At 37.9% G+C, this 16,024-nt stretch overlaps 1 protein-coding gene across 1 annotated transcript; it reads right to left on the reverse strand.

The window, feature by feature from the left end:
• Positions 1–1,812: 1,812 nt before the first annotated feature.
• On the reverse strand, positions 1,813–14,875 carry CHORDC1 (cysteine and histidine rich domain containing 1). The gene is made up of 11 exons (XM_066570433.1): positions 14,732–14,875; positions 11,353–11,402; positions 9,272–9,328; positions 8,634–8,794; positions 7,958–8,058; positions 6,970–7,028; positions 5,907–5,977; positions 5,526–5,631; positions 4,348–4,467; positions 3,661–3,723; positions 1,813–3,137 (listed from the first exon to the last, which is right to left on the reverse strand). Exons 1-11 carry the CDS (start codon positions 14,793–14,795, stop codon positions 2,994–2,996), a joined length of 996 nt encoding a protein of 331 aa, XP_066426530.1. The 5' UTR covers positions 14,796–14,875; the 3' UTR covers positions 1,813–2,993.
• Positions 14,876–16,024: the final 1,149 nt, after the last annotated feature.

A 16,024-nucleotide genomic window follows, 5' to 3' on the forward strand; every position in this document is an offset into this window, starting at 1 on the left:
AAGTGTCTGCTACCACTATGCATGTCAAGATGTCATTGCATGAAACACCAGGAACAACCCTTGGTGTGCTGAAGCTTGTTGTGAGCAAATCCTCAAAACACACAAATTCAGTGAGTGATACAGCTCTTGCAGCTTCAGGATAGATGCAGACATATGGTTATAAAAAACTGCTAAGAATTGCTGCAGTTAAAGAGACGGCTTATGGCAGTCAAGGCCATGTGAAGGTTTATACTTTTATTTTGAAAAGCATCCCAGGCCACTGAAAGTATGCTGTTATTGTACAATCTATACCTTCTTGCCTGACCAAAGCTGGTGGGGTTTTCATGGGTTCTTTAATTTGTTTGCTTGCCTTTTTAAACAGGTAAGCTTTAAAAGTGGTTGTTTTGCCACTGATGGGAGGAGTCATTATAGAACACCTGAAGTATCTTTAGCTTTGTTCTGAAAGTATGAACAACAGGAGAAGAGTGGGATGAATACAAAAAAAAACAAAAGCAAAACTTGGGGACTGTGTTCACAGAAGCTTTCTCCCACTTATGGCCAAGGTGACTAAGCTACCAGCAGAACATAGTTTGAAAGAATGTAACTAGTAGTTACAAGATCCCAAAGCCTGCAGTATTCACATGTGACGGCCCATTCATCCACATTTCTCTCCATTTCTTAGTGCACTAAGGCAGAATACGACTTACTGAAAAACAGAAATTGTTTTCCCAAGGAATTCCATTTTCCATGTAGTTCTTTAAAATAGGTTTTACATTACATAAACCTAATGCACATGAGGATGCAAATTAAGAGAAAATATGTTTTCCATATTTTTTTAACATATTTAGGATATTTATATATCCATATGGATAGACACATTTGAACTTGCTTGTTAAACAAGAACTTTATCCTGGCATTTAAGCACTACTAATTTTGCTGTCCAAGTTCAGAGTTCTGCACCCACAAACACAGATGGCATGCTAGTAGCTACAGCTATCTAGAATTTCTCATCCAGTGATGTTCTCAGTGTCACACTAATAAGTGCTCCACTTGTTGGTTCAGAACACATCAAGGAACATCTGTTCAATTTTCAGAGGACCACGTGGCAGGCATGTATTTTATAAGCTTGTACCCTATCACTTTGCAGTACCTGACATTTTCAGATTTCAAAAAAAAAGAGGAAAAAAAAGGCATTATTAGAGGTTAACAGAATCTATACAGCAGAACTTAGAGCTGAAATTTTTTATAAGGGCCCAAAGGACCATACAACCATGCTCAAACTAAGTAATTGAAGACAAAGGATCTTGAAATTAAGGTAGTAAAGCACCAAAACAATTTTATGTATGTGTACATACATATATATATTTGTATCACCAGTGTTACCTTCTTGGTGTTCAGGGATGGTTTCTTTGGTAATGTATTTCCTACTACTTTAAGCATGAAGTAGGATTTCAAGTATTGTTAGAGACAAAAAATCTGAGTCAAATCATACCTACTGGAAAACAGCAAGATTCTCAGAAATCTGCATTTCACTTCATAATGCCTTTACTACACCCTGTGTTTCTCCTGACACTATTCCAGGTCTGCCAAGGCTGATAGATGAGCATCCACGTATTTAACAATCCATAAACCCTTTTGTCTATGTATACGGGAGTAGGCACAATAAATGGTGTGCATTTTTTATTCCTTTAATAGGAAAACATTTTTATTTCAGCTGTAAGCCAAATTTAAGAAACTATTCCAACCAGAAATAGAAAGTAATGTTACTGTGTGTGTTGCTGCCTGGATTAAAAAAAAAAAAAAAAAAAAAAAAAAATCACATTTTTACAGCTATCCTGTTTTCAGCCACACACCTTTACTGATGAACTGAAAACAAAACTAAGGTCTTGACTTCTAATTACAGCCTGCCCAAAAGATACAGTATTCTTTCAAAGTATTTTGAGTCAAAGGTACAATTACAATATGAGACAGAGATTGTAAAGCATGTTGTTTCTCCTAAGTTTTGCTCTGTATATAACTGCAGTTCTTAAATGACCATCCTCAGAGCCAAGAGATACACATATCTATATGGAAATTGTTTTACCAAGACACCTACAGTGTGTCCTGGCTTCTCCTACTACACATATCCATCTACTTTGAGAAGAGTCTTGAGATTTTCAATGTTGTAAAATAGGACAGACTATACATTCTAAAGGCTGCCAAATATATACAGCACTTTGGTAATTTTACAATAGTTTGCTGTTTGCATACTCTTCACAGCTGAAATGCTAAGTTATACAGCCATTTCACTGTCCATTTGCTTTTATATTTAACTACTGAAATAGCAAATGTAAAAGAGTAAAAAAAAAAATCCCTTCTTGCCACCTTTTTTAAAATTTTAACCTGATCTGCTTTGATACATGAAAGACAGCAGGAGCCAGCAAGTACTGAAATCCTTGGAATAACACCATTCATTTCATTCCTACATAAGCCAACAGGTATTGAAAGAAATCTTCGTTTCAGAACACAAAAGTCTACAAGAGTACAACTTCCTATTTCTGTTTATGTAACCTTTTACTCTAGATGTAGAATTACATGCCAATCAGTTCAATCTCAGATTTTTGTATCTGCATTACTGTAAGCTTCATAACAGTGTTGAATTTAACACAGGCTACCAAACGCATCCAGTCTAAACAGAACAGCTGAAAAACAAAGACACTCACTGTGAACAGAGAGCACATCTACTGGGATAGTCAGTGCATGGAAGGGAAGGTTGCAAGCAAAGGGCAATAGCTGTTTTACGCTAAATTCCCATGGAGACATCGCATCTAGCATAAACATATCCATGGGAGCAAGAGCAGAAATAACTGTTACCCTTTCAAGTTTACACCCCCATTTGCTGTGCATCAAATTTCTTTCTAGAAGGGAACAGATGAACTAGCATTAAAAAAAAGAAATCTATATAAAAGTTAAATATTTGATTACAGTAGCAAGTCACCACTTCATTATGGGAAATAACTCGTCTCTTGGAACTGTTATTGATCCGAACTCTCCTGTTTTGGTTGTGTGTTGGATACTGGTAACTCCAGACTGGCCCATAGCAGGGGCTCTGCTTTTCTCATTGTGAGCTCAATCTTTGTAGCAGTCATGTTCACGTAACTCCTCTTTACATCGATCACCTAGAACAGTAAAGGTATTTCATGCTTTAATTTAACAGACACTGGGGATTTAAGTTAGGGAGTACCTCATCACTAAATTTCAGCAGATGTTTAGGTAGATGAAGATCCTTCTAGTATCTTGAAAAATCAAGACTGTTTCCCATTCCCAAGCTATGGATTGCTTATGGCATAACCATATGCTGATGCATATCTAACATACATTGGCTAACATACTTAACCAAGGGTTTTCTGCAATACCACTACCATGGTGTTGAGATCAGAAAGGACCTTGGAAGGCCACCTTCTGTACAAAGCAGTGCCCATTATGATGTCACACTGGATCTCCAGGGTCATTTTATTCAGATTTAAATGTAATTACTCAATGTCATGCAACAGAAATTCTTTCAAAAAGCAGAGTAATGAGGAAAACCAAACCATTTTGAAAGAGAAGAAGCTAATGGCTTATGCTTACATTTCCCTCTGGGGTTTTTTGTTAGATTTTTTGTTTGCTTCTTTTTAATAGAAAAAATATTTTTATACTTACTCCCCATAACTTCACACTACGATGAAACTCCTTTTCTCCTTCAAATACAATATGGATATTTACCTAAACAGGAAAAAAAAACAAAACAAAACAAAAGTTTATCATGACAATAAAACATCTGACACCTTGAGCACATTTAAACAGAATATACCACTTTAGGACTTGGATCCTACAATGACCAAAGTGATAAAATTGTCCCTCTGAAATAGAGATGAGCATCTATTTTAATAGATTATGATACAGTTGCAATCAACAGTGACCACTGGTATCTTATCATTTTAGATTAAGAAATCAGAGAGACATTTTAACACCTGTTTAATATTAGTAGCTGTGAAACAGCATACAATGAAGAATGGTATCAAATTACATTAAGTCAAATACAAGTAAATGATGACTCTATAATTATTTATACATATGGTGATGCAAACCCATCATGCTTGAATTTTAATTATGGAAGTCAAATCAAAGATTTTTTTTTTGCATACTTTATTGCAGCTTTAAAAAAACCCCACACATTAAAGTGCAGATGTCCAAACAGAAGGGAGAAAAAAGCTATACATACTTGAGCAAACACAAATGCCAAGAAAAAGCAGTTACTCAAAAAAGAGTCTTATGCTATCTCTGCCTTGTAAATAAAACTGAGCAGATTTTCCTAGGTTCAAGTTGCTGAACTTGGTAGAGGCTTACCATTGTGCTATTAGCTTCTACATAGCTCAGATCAGGGACAGAGTTTTTAGCATATACAGAAACAGTCACTTCTCCTCCAGTCTGGTGCCAATCATGCCTGCATGGAACTACTTTAGTACCCTATATAAGGAAAAAAGTACAGGAAAAAAAAAAGACTTAGAATTACATTTGAATATTTTTTTACAAGATTAACAGCATAAACACCCAGAACTTTTTTAATAGCTAATTAGCATAGCTAATAAAGGACTGTATTTCATCTTCACAGGAGACTCAAGACTCCACTTGCAATTCTTTTTACTAAGAATTTCAGTATCTCCCTCTCAAACAAACTACAACAAAAAAAAATGTTACTTGGTGGATCAACTTCCTTTCCAAGACTACAGTTAACCAGCAGGTTATAAAAAGGAACTGAACACAGAAAAGAATGCCATGACTCCAAGAATGCTTCATAGTCATGCAAAAAAAAGTATTACTCTCTGTTCTCTGATGCAGAAAAAGTAAGTAAACTGTGAAAAAAGCCCTCAAAATAAAAACAAAAAGCTAATGTAGAAAAACCCCTTGTTGGATAGAAGCCCATTATCTCAATACACATACAATTAATATACTCATGGTTTCTTTAAATGTGGATAAATTCTTTAGTCTTTTTCTACAGTCTCCTGCTTTAGACTCACCATTTCAACTTTTTTTAATCCCTACTTTCTGCCCTTGCAAATAATTTTTGAACAAAAATATAAATATTCAAAGCAAGCAGCAATTGTAAGATTTAAAAGAAGTAAAGGATTTATGAAGTAATTGCTTTGGAATGAAGTAATGAAACTACACTCCTTATAACGTATCTTTATTTTCTTTCGTTAAACATTCCTGATGTTTGCAGTGTCAAACCCTTTTTGCCTCAGCAACAGACAACATATTCATAACAAGAACTTTTTGTTCAGCTGCATCCATCATGTGACCAAATACAATATTCTTAAAGAGTCAAGTACTCCTGTACCACAGACTACTTCACACTCCATGTCTCAGTTTCCCTGCTATGTACATTATGTATCCTCCACCTTATATCAAAGGTGGTGATCTGTAATAGCTCAGCTACAATAATAACTCAATCAAGCTACAAACTACATTCTAGTATTCAAAATTCAGAATAGCCAGTTACAGAATGCAATCCTAATGCTACTTACTGCATCCTTTTTAGTCCATATGTGTGTTCCTCTTGTGCAGCCTTCTTGAGCTAAAAATGTATTGAAGTCAGAAGTTTTTCTTTTACAACAGCTCCAATACTTCATCCTTGAAAGTTTGCAAAGTAATTAACAAACAATATTTAGGACACTATTTACAGAGAACATTTAAGCTCTTTCCTTTATGCAGTATTACTGTTACTTCCATATACTCTTTTCAAGCATTGTCATTTTTGACAGAAGAGGGAATAGAGAATAAATCAAGACAACATTTACAAAGAAAGCAAGAATACACAATAAACTAGTTAAAAAACCCTGAAGTTAACTGAATACTAACCCTTCACAGAACACAGGTACAAAAATGGAAGTTAGCTGAATACTAACCCTTCATGGAAAATAGGTACACCAGAATGGTATATACATACTTCTTCTGTGCTGTGCGGTCCTTCGTATGTCTGGTGGGACAAAGCATTTAAAGTGTATTATTGCAACAGGATTTCGAGCAAGGAATAAAATAAAACACAACAAAAACCAGAAATAATCACCAAAGCACGACAAAGCTTTTGGGTAAATACTCTAGATTTAATGGTTTGTTCTAGCTTTTCAAAGTAAGTGTTCAACCTTCCTTCACAGAAGGTTCTCTGGCACTGCTAAGAAGCTGTACTTTATATTAATTCAATGGCACACATCAGTGGTGACACCACCTATGCTCATAAAGGTTACTGCACATCCTCATAGAGATTTTTGTCTTTAAAATACTCTGAGCATTCAGAGAAAACAAGAACTTAACTTGAAAATAGATTAAATTTGTCATTCATAAAACACATGGATTCTCTGTAGAAAGTAAAATAAACAATATACAACTTAGCCACAGAATATCAGATCAGTTCTTCCCAACACAAAGACTGCCAAAGTTCTCCCACCAGAGCTTCAGTAGATAATGCAAAATCTGCCAGGTAAAATAGCTATTTTGCACAAAACAAGCCTGTCAGTGTAACTTTCACTTAAAATGACTACATAATATAATGACTAATTTTGGTACTAGAAGTGTTAAAACACTGACTTTTTTAATTCTTCTTGCAGGAAGCATTAACTGTTAAGATCTGTAGATACTTCTTATCTATACACATTATCAAGAGCAACTCAAGTGTTATCAGTAAGCCACCTCTCACCAACACTATATTTATTATGTTAAGTTGAAACACCTCAGTACCATGGATTTGACAAGCTTACTAATTAGAAGTTCATGACAGGTTTAAGAAAAAAAATCTTTAACTTTCTGTGAACAAACTCACATTTGTTCATACTTAAGTATGTTATCAAATATGCATTTGTTAAACCCAATGGACTTTGTGCCATTTCCAAATTAACTTGTAGCACACAAAAAACCAAAACTGCTCACTTAATAGCTGAGCAGTGGCATTTAGAGTACAACTGAACCACTTACTTTTGAACAGCCTGCATTTTTACATGCCGTCCCAATCTTGATTTCATCACTATCTTCCTCTGTAAACAGATTATTAGAGAAAATAGCAAATGAATTGAATAATTGACTGAACACTTTGCTTTTATTATGGACTAAAATGAGCCAAGGAGGAGATTAGAAAAATCTTCCTCTTCAAGATTCTATTTTCTGCCTGACAGTAAAATCTGCCAGAGAGGTAGAGAGAAAAATTCCAAATGCTGTATTACCTATGCATCAAATTCTAGGCTCTGTACCTTTACACATTTTAAGTGGGGTAAATAAAAAAAGATTAAGAGGATCATTACAATCGCAGGGGAAGTGAACAATCATTCACCTAGTTCAGTTTTGTAAAACTAAGAATGTAAAAGGCTTCAACTGCTGTCTATAAATACACACAAGGAAATAATTTGGATACCAGGGAGAAAGAAGAGCTAAATTAGCTTGGCACAAGAACAAAAGAGCATAAAATAGCCACAAGCATAGGTTGAAATTATAAAGTTACCTAAAGAGCAGTGTAGTTCTGGAACCAAATTCCAAATAAAATGTGGGAAGAAGAAAGAGGAAAAACAGACAAGGGAGAACCGACTAGTCTTCCAAGGAATTTCACCAATTTATGAAGGCTTTATATTATACTGTCTCTGCAATAATAGGGAGTAAAGTTCATTTCTTGGTAACTCTGTCAGTCACACATTCAGAAATGGATGTTCCCATTACATCCATTCTAACCACAAAATCTTAGCAAAGACACAGTTGAAATAATGCTAACGACAATGAACTGCTCCTGACAACCAAGTCTCCCATGTTACCCACATGTGAACTTCAATCATCATTTCCTGGACTGGAAGGTATTTCAGATTATTAAGAAAAAGAACATAATTACAGGAAACTATCACTTCAGAAATGACAAGATCAGCATTTATTTTTGTGGCACTTAGCATCACATACCTACTTAATCTCCCTGTCTCCTTACCTTTTCTCCCTTCATTTTCTGATGACAGTTTCAGTTTATCGAGAGCTTGTTTCAAGGAAGCTGACACTTTCAGCTGCAAATTTGTCATTGGCTCATCTGGGCTAAAAAAATCCATGTATTAGTGTCAACTTACTTCATAAGAAAGAATTTAAAGAAGACAAAGTAGTAACTTTTAATCTTCCTACAAGCTCTTCCTTTCAAACCTCCCTTCAAGAAACAAACTACACTTGTAAATGCCAATCTGAACTGTTTATGAAAAAACAGACTAGAAACTTAGAAGGCAGTCTTGGCTTTCAACTGGAAATCCTATATATTCTACAAAAATAAAAATAAATCAGAGATACTAAGGAATTGAAATACAAGCATTCCAAAATTATTTTTATTACTGTTTAAAACACTTAACACAGTTTCTAGTGGCATTTTAAGCTATGAGGTTATAGACTTCAATTTTTGCTTTTTGTGTTGAAAGATCAAGTACTTCTTTGCCATAACAGAATTCTTTTCTCGTATTTTGAAGCTCAAGATAACAACATCACTTCTACCAAAACCATGGTCTTCTAAGGTTAATGTCAGAATTTCTATACTTCATGAAATGTACAACACTGAATAACCGAGCAAGCTTTAACTTGGCCAACTGACTACAAATTTGCAAAACCTTAAGTTCCATATACCGTACCTTGGTCTCTTAATTGTTTCCAATGGTTTTGGTGCCTGAATTATGTGTTCTTGAAATTTGGGTTTCAGTTCAGCTAGCTCCTTTCGCTCTGAGGTAGTTTTGACTTCTGGTTTAACAGGCTCAGGAGGTTTCTCGCTGTTATGGAAACCCTTTGTACAGCCCTATTGTGGAAAGCATATGTTTTTATTTATATATAAATGCAGTGTAGTTCATATGCATTAAAAATTAACAAAAACTGCAACAAGTCTTCTTGACTCATTTCTTCAGCTCCATCATTTCCTGTAGCCCACTCTTAACACTGGCTGCAAAGGAAACCCTACCACTAAAGTGGAAAATATTCTCATTTTCGATGTAAGTTAAAAGAAAAATGCATACTTTCTGTAGTCAAGCCAAGAGGCAATAGATACTGACCATCCTTCTTTATTAGCAAGCAGTTCTATCCAAACCTACTTTGATAATTCTAACAAAGCTTGAAAATGAGCTTTGACTTCAGCATTATATAAAAAAAAAAGGATATAAGAATTAAGACAGTTTCAACAGAATTAGGCTAATTTAAAACACGTAAGCACATGCACCATTTAATATTAATCACTGTCACTTGACAAGTATAGAAATTGTAAATAATCATGAGTACATACCACAATGCTTAAGAAGTCAGAAAAGTCTGTTGTTCTCCTCTTACAACATGACCAACCCTATAAACATTTTGGAAGAGAAACAACATAGGCATGACTACTGAACTTGACAACAGTTTTAGAAAAGCAAAATATTTATTATATTTATTTAAAAGATGTGGCATATCAAAATTAGCAATTGTTTCCTTCCCTACTGTGGACAATAGTATCATCTGCATTTTTAAAAGTCAGAGAAGTTTTCTAGTTTGCTGGTGCTGCCTTAATCAGAAAGTTCAATAAATGTGAGGCAATACTTCCATGACAAGTTAGGAGCCAACTCTGTGCAACAGAAAACAGAAATGCTACTTCATCCATTAAGTAACACATAAGCAAAACAAAGACTACACCTGAGACCAGGCTCATCTGTGACTCAATATTCAAGGCCTTCTTCCAAAAATGAGAGGGATTTTTTTTTTCTTTTTCTTGAGCACCACTCAGATCTTTCAGTTTCTTATTTCCCACCAACAGAATTGGATATGTGCATTGCACAGCTATCCAACTACATCAATCAAGAGCACTTTTTATTATATAAACCAGAAATTCAACTTTAGAGTAAATTGCCTTGCCACTGTGAATAATCTATCTTAGAACTCAAAGAAGCTTATTAGAGGCAACACACTGACTAATGCACCACTGCTTGAAAGCTTAAGTGGTGCAACACAATGGGTTTTAGGTAGGTGGTTCTAAAATACCCTCAAAATATAAACTATTTCCACAATTGAGGAGACAAAAGGTTCATCCTGCCCACCTAGATTATCTAGAACTCATAGCACGAAGAAAACTGCTCATTTGCAATTATGATAGATTTTTAATTAAGAGACAAGAGGCAGGAGAAGGAGGAAAGTAGTACTTGTTTGTAAACAGTGAGTATGTAAGAGAAAGAGGGAGTAAACATAAGTTTTTGAGCTAACTGAATAACTTCTCCCTTCATAATTATGTAGAAGATTTTTGTACTGTGCTCTGAGTACAGCTGTAATTTTGTACAAAAAAATTTACCATTGTCTAAGCAACTGTACAGTATTTGATCTAAGATTATTTGCCCCAATTTGCCAGTGAAACACGATGGCTGATTCCAGAGTCAGGTACTGCAACATAAGCAACAGCTCACAGCAAACACACTGCCCAGCACAAATGCAGAAGCTTTCACAAGGCCAAAAGACACCACATTGTTGAGATGAGATGCACTTCCAGTAGAAGTACTTCTTAAGTACCAAGAAAAAAAAACCCCACTCACTCCCTCAAAGCTCAGCTAAACAGCAGTTAAGTGCTCTAAGAAAAGTCACTTAGGCTACATCAGTATTAATAAAGTGCCAGGCTCCATTTTTGGACACCAGATTTTTGACTACAATTAAATTATTAGAATGATTTCCAGCACTGTTTCAGCAGTTATGTCAGAAATGATCCCCTGTAAGCACTTTGTATGCATCCAGTAGATCCTTGAAGAAGGAAAACAGTTTAGCACAAAACCAAGGATGGGCTGTGCCGTCGGCCTAAGCACTGTGATGTACCATCACAGGTATATTTAATTCTTCACTGAAGATGGAGCCCAAGAATCCTGGGCAGGTGCATAAGAGGCATGGGTGACCAGTCCGAATTTAACCAACATCCTCATTTGGCTGATTAAATGAACATGACTGTTTTTTACAGCAGACAAATGTCACATACACATTAGTATCCTGGCCACATTAGACCACAAGCAGCTGCTCTGAATTCCAAGCAGGTTAATTAATTTAAAGAGTATGAAACCTCTCAATGGCTCCACAGTCCTATTTAGAGGACCCAATTAAACTGCTGAGAGACCTAAAGTCAGTTAATCAACAGGAAACAGTCATCTAGACTTGCACGGCATTTAGACCAGATGAGTGGAGTTTTTAATTTCTTTTTCAGAAATTAGTAACTGTGCTTTTCTAATTTCATGGGGTTGTTCATGATAGGCTGAACATCAGTTTCTCAACACTGAAAGATCTGAAATTAAAAAGATGAAAAACCAAGTAGATAGATAATACTTAAATAGATAATACTTAAAAGGACAGTTGCATACTTACTTTGAGAGCATCATGAAAAACAGGCACACCTGGATGGTATGTGCATGAACCTAGAAGGCAATGATTATTGTTAATATTGAGGCACACCAAGAATATTTATTCATATGATTACAAACCCAGCAAAAATGCCACATTCACAATTAATGTATGCCATGAGCTGCCCCACCTCCCTGAGGGCACATCATTACTCAGAAAAATCCAGATTCCTCCAAAAAAGCTATCTGAGTGCATATATTAAACATAAATAATGAGGTCTTCTTTCTTCTTAAGGATTATACTACACAAACTAGAAAGCAGGTATCTAAGACAAACTACTATTTCCACGTGGAACAAGGAAACTCTCTGTGGATCATCCCTGGCCTCCATCAGCAATCAGGCCTTACTGGTAATTTTGCAGAAGTAAGAAGGTGACCCTATGGCTACCTGACGGACAGAAAACACTGATTTATCGCTTCAAATACATGTATTTGAACTGGATCAGAGATTTCTGTTGACAAGTATTCTGTTAAAAAAGTCTCTTGATGCAAATGATGAGTTCATGATTTGAACCGTAATTACCTTGTTTTTTTTTCAATGTTTGTAGTATCCTAAGCCACCTAAGGATTTGAACCCAAAGGTTAGTCTTCCACACACATGCAGTTTTGATGCATAAATACTATTTATTACTAATAGATTCTGTACAAACACTACACTGGAACACAACCTCCATTAATGAAAGTGCTTGTATTCACAAATGTTTATCAACATTACACAGCTGTTCTCTTTTACTTTTATTCCTTTAAAATGTAATAAAACTGCTCTGATTATATAACTTCGCACTGACATTTACTGCATGGACAGTATTTTACTGGCTTGACTCTAAGCACTATCTTTTAGCCTTTAAAGCAAAATTAGAAACACTTAAAATTAAGTGACAGAAACAGTAACAATGCCCACAATAGGAAGCAAAAAAAAAAAGTTATAAAGAACAATATGCCTACAGATATTTAATAGGCAAAAACCCCAACCCAAATGGTTTTATCTTTTTTATAAATATGTAGATTTTTAAAGAAACCTCATTTAGTATAATTTTCTTTGATTTTATATTCAACGCCTATGTTTAAAGCACTAATAGAGTCTGAGGGACATCAGTTCCCACTTTAACTCAAAATGCACATATTTTGGGACATTAGTCCTCCAGCAAGGCTCACAAATACATCCATAAACCTCTATCAATTCCTTCAGTTTCAGGATGAAAACTAATGCTGGTAAACCTTACAGGAAAATTAAAAAGAAAAAGGTGGTTAGTTGCAGAGAGACCAGGACTTCACTGTTAAATCAAATAAAAATAAAAGCAAAGGTTATTCTTTTCCAAAAGTATGAAAGCATATCATTATAAGTACCATGACAGTAAAAATAAACTCTGTTTTGCAGCAAAGATTATTTCTGAGTCAGAAGACTTAAATGAGTCTAATTATTCACTAGAGAGATGCTGTTAATAACAGCTACCGTTTTAGAGACCAGAACCATCACAAAATCAACTAACTCAGGGGTGGCTATGCTCTACCTCAAGGAAGACACAGACAAGTGCCTGGTGGTCCATCCGGCCAAGTGCAATTCTTCTTCCTCTCTCCCTGGAGCCTGCCCTGCAGTAGGTACCAGGTGGAGCAAATGACAGCCCACTTGGCTGCTGCCTCCTGAGAGCCCTGCGTGCTCCAGGAGAGAAGATGCCAGGAGAAGGAGCTCTGCAGTGCCTCAGCAGAGCCAGCGGGATCTGACCACTGAGCGGTCTGACCATCGTGCCTGCTAGAGGACAGTAAAACACCAGCCCGTCTGTGCTCACACTGAGCCCAACAGAAAATTAGGATACAAGCAGATAAAAGCATATCCTAGTTCTGATTCATATGAGATCAGATTGCTGCAGCTTTTGGTTGCTATTCTACGCTTTCACTGAAAACAAACAAACAAACAAGTTACCTCTCCACTGCTGTTAATACCTTTCCTTTAGCAGGAAGACAAAAGTATTTCAAAGCCGTTTTCTCTAACCTTCAGATAAGTTTTGGAGACACAAGTACCATAATTTTTCAGGTTTTTGTTTGTTTGGAGCTTTTTTGATGTCAATTTCATAGTCAAACTGATCCTACCATGCACTACTATCACCTTACTGCCTGCATCCGTATTAAAGCACTTCATTAGTCCTTTCATTAAATGTCAAAGTAGAAATTTGTAGGGGTCACCCATATGCAAAACTGGGTTCTCTGCAGTGATCTGTGAATAATTTCATTTACCTTCAGAAATGCTTCATCTAGGACACAGTGATTCCACTACATGTTCCAGCCACTTACTGAAACAAACTGCATGCTATGAAATTGTTTTCCCCAACCCAAGCACCACAGAGCTAGCATATGGCCATGCCAACCTGACCTAGTTTACTACAGCTTGATCACAAACTGTAAAGAAGCGTTACTTTTATAAGGAGCACAGCAGGTCACAAAGTCCTAATAGGATTTATTTTTTTTAAACAATATCTGGTTTGCCTTTTGGGGCAAAGGGATGTAGAGGATGGTGGTGGAAGAGATCACTAAATGTAAGCATTCCACAACTGTGCCTGCTTCTGCTGTTACTCACATTAGCAAATCCTACTCAATATGTTGCCCCTCTCTATGCAAAACGATGTAGCTCAGGAAAATAAACACTCTTTATTGCCACGGTTCTAAACCACGAAAAATGTACAAGCTAGAACATATCAGCCTACTTCTACCCCTGGGGGGGTCACTAAAAATTAAATTAACACAAAGAGAGGATTCTAGAAATTCAACCAACACAGTTACTCTATAAACCAGGTGAGGGCAAGCCTTCTGAAAACTCAACTCACCCTTCTGCACCTCTGCGGAATTATGAAACCCCAAACGACAGAGCTTTAAATACACTTCCCTAGCATTCCCAGCAAACACAGAAGCACTGCAAGAGCTCAAGGCACTTAGAAGAGCAGACACACGTGTGCAATTCAGGCACATTTAATTACCTGCTGCAAATACACACACTTGAATTAAAAAAAACCCAAAACTAAAACCAAACCAAACCAACCAGCCAACCAATCTAAAAACCAAAAACCCGCTGGTAACTGCGATAAATGCAACACCCACAGAGGCCCTGAGCAGAGAAGCCTACGCTGGCCTAGAGAGCCTTTGGCACACATGACAGCGCCGTGCCTGCCCCGGCCCCACACGCGTGTCCCCGGGGCAGCCGCACCCGGGGCCGGCTGAGAGCCCCGCAGCGCCGCGGGGCCCGGGCCCGGGCGGGACGGGCTCACACCGCCCCGCAGAGCCCCGGGGCCGCCCCCGCTCCCCGCGCTGGCAGCCAGGGAGGCACCGCGCCCCGGCCCCTCCGCCGCCCTCACCCTCCGTGTTGTTCTCGGGGTCGAAGCGCTGGCCGCAGCCCCGGTTGTAGCAGAGCAGCGACATGGCCACAGCACCTCCTGCCCCGCCGCCCGGGAGAGCCGAGCCCGCGGGAACACGGCGGAAGGAAGAGGGAAGGAAGGAAGGAAGCCGGGCAGCAGCACCGGGGGCGGGGCAGCTCCGGCGGCGGAAAGAGCCGGCCGGAGCCTTCCGGAATCTTCACGAAGCTTCGGGGGCCGGCGAGAGCGGGCGGGCGGCGGCGCAGGCGCTGCTGCGGGGCTGCGGAACCGCCGGGCGGCTGGGCCCGGTCGTGAGTGGGGCCGCGGCTCTGGGGGAATGCTCGGCCTCCGGAGAGTTCCTGCCGCTTTTATTTTATTTTTTTTTCCCTTTCCTTGCATGTGAGTTTGATTTGGAATACATGCTTGTGTGTACGTGTTAAATGGTCGTCTCATCTGCACTGAAGCACAGATGCCAGCGTCAGAAGCCTATTAGGAAAAACACTAATTTATGTTCTCTTAGTTCCCCGAAAGCTTGCCCGGCTGCTCCTGACAGCTGGCCAACTTACATATGCTCTATGTAGTGTGCATTATAGAGGTTGTATTTAAAATCATAGAATAGTTTGCAGTGGAAGGGACCTTCAAGATCATGTAATTCCAACCCCACCACGATAGGCAAGGGCACTTCACTAGACCACGGTGCTCCAAGCTCCATCCAACCTGGCCTGGAACACCAGGGATCAGGCATCCACTGTCCCACTGCCTCACCACCCTCAAAAAAAAAAATGTTTTCCTACTACTGAGTCTAAAATTTTCAGTTTGAAGCCATTCCTTCTCTTGTCACTACATGCTGTACAGACATCTACATTATTGTGTACAATTACAAACTGATTCCTCCTAGTTAAACACCTACAGCACAGCTTTTAAAATAGAATTGCCCAGGTTTTTTGTACAGACTATGAGAAATCCTGCATGTGTGCACAGAATGAACCAAAAAAGGTGCTTCTTAAAAAAGGGTTTCAGGATGCAAAAGGATCATCAGGAGACTGCTTCTGATGTAGCCCTGATCTTTTGCATGCTTGTGAGTTGATGCCTGATGGCTGCTGGCATCTTTTTATGTGTGTTGCACATAAAAAAATACACATTTGTCTGAACCATCGAATATTGAGTTCTTCCCTCTGATCTGCAGCTCCTATTGAGGCTTCTTATAGTTTAAAGAAGAAAAAAACACCATTCTCTTGCTATTTACCAGAAGCATTTCAATGTATAAATGCAGGTGGTAATAAGGGTTTGGAAAGA

The sequence above is a fragment of the Molothrus aeneus genome, chromosome 2 (genome assembly GCF_037042795.1).
Source record: "Molothrus aeneus isolate 106 chromosome 2, BPBGC_Maene_1.0, whole genome shotgun sequence".
Taxonomy (NCBI): Eukaryota; Metazoa; Chordata; class Aves; order Passeriformes; family Icteridae; genus Molothrus; species Molothrus aeneus.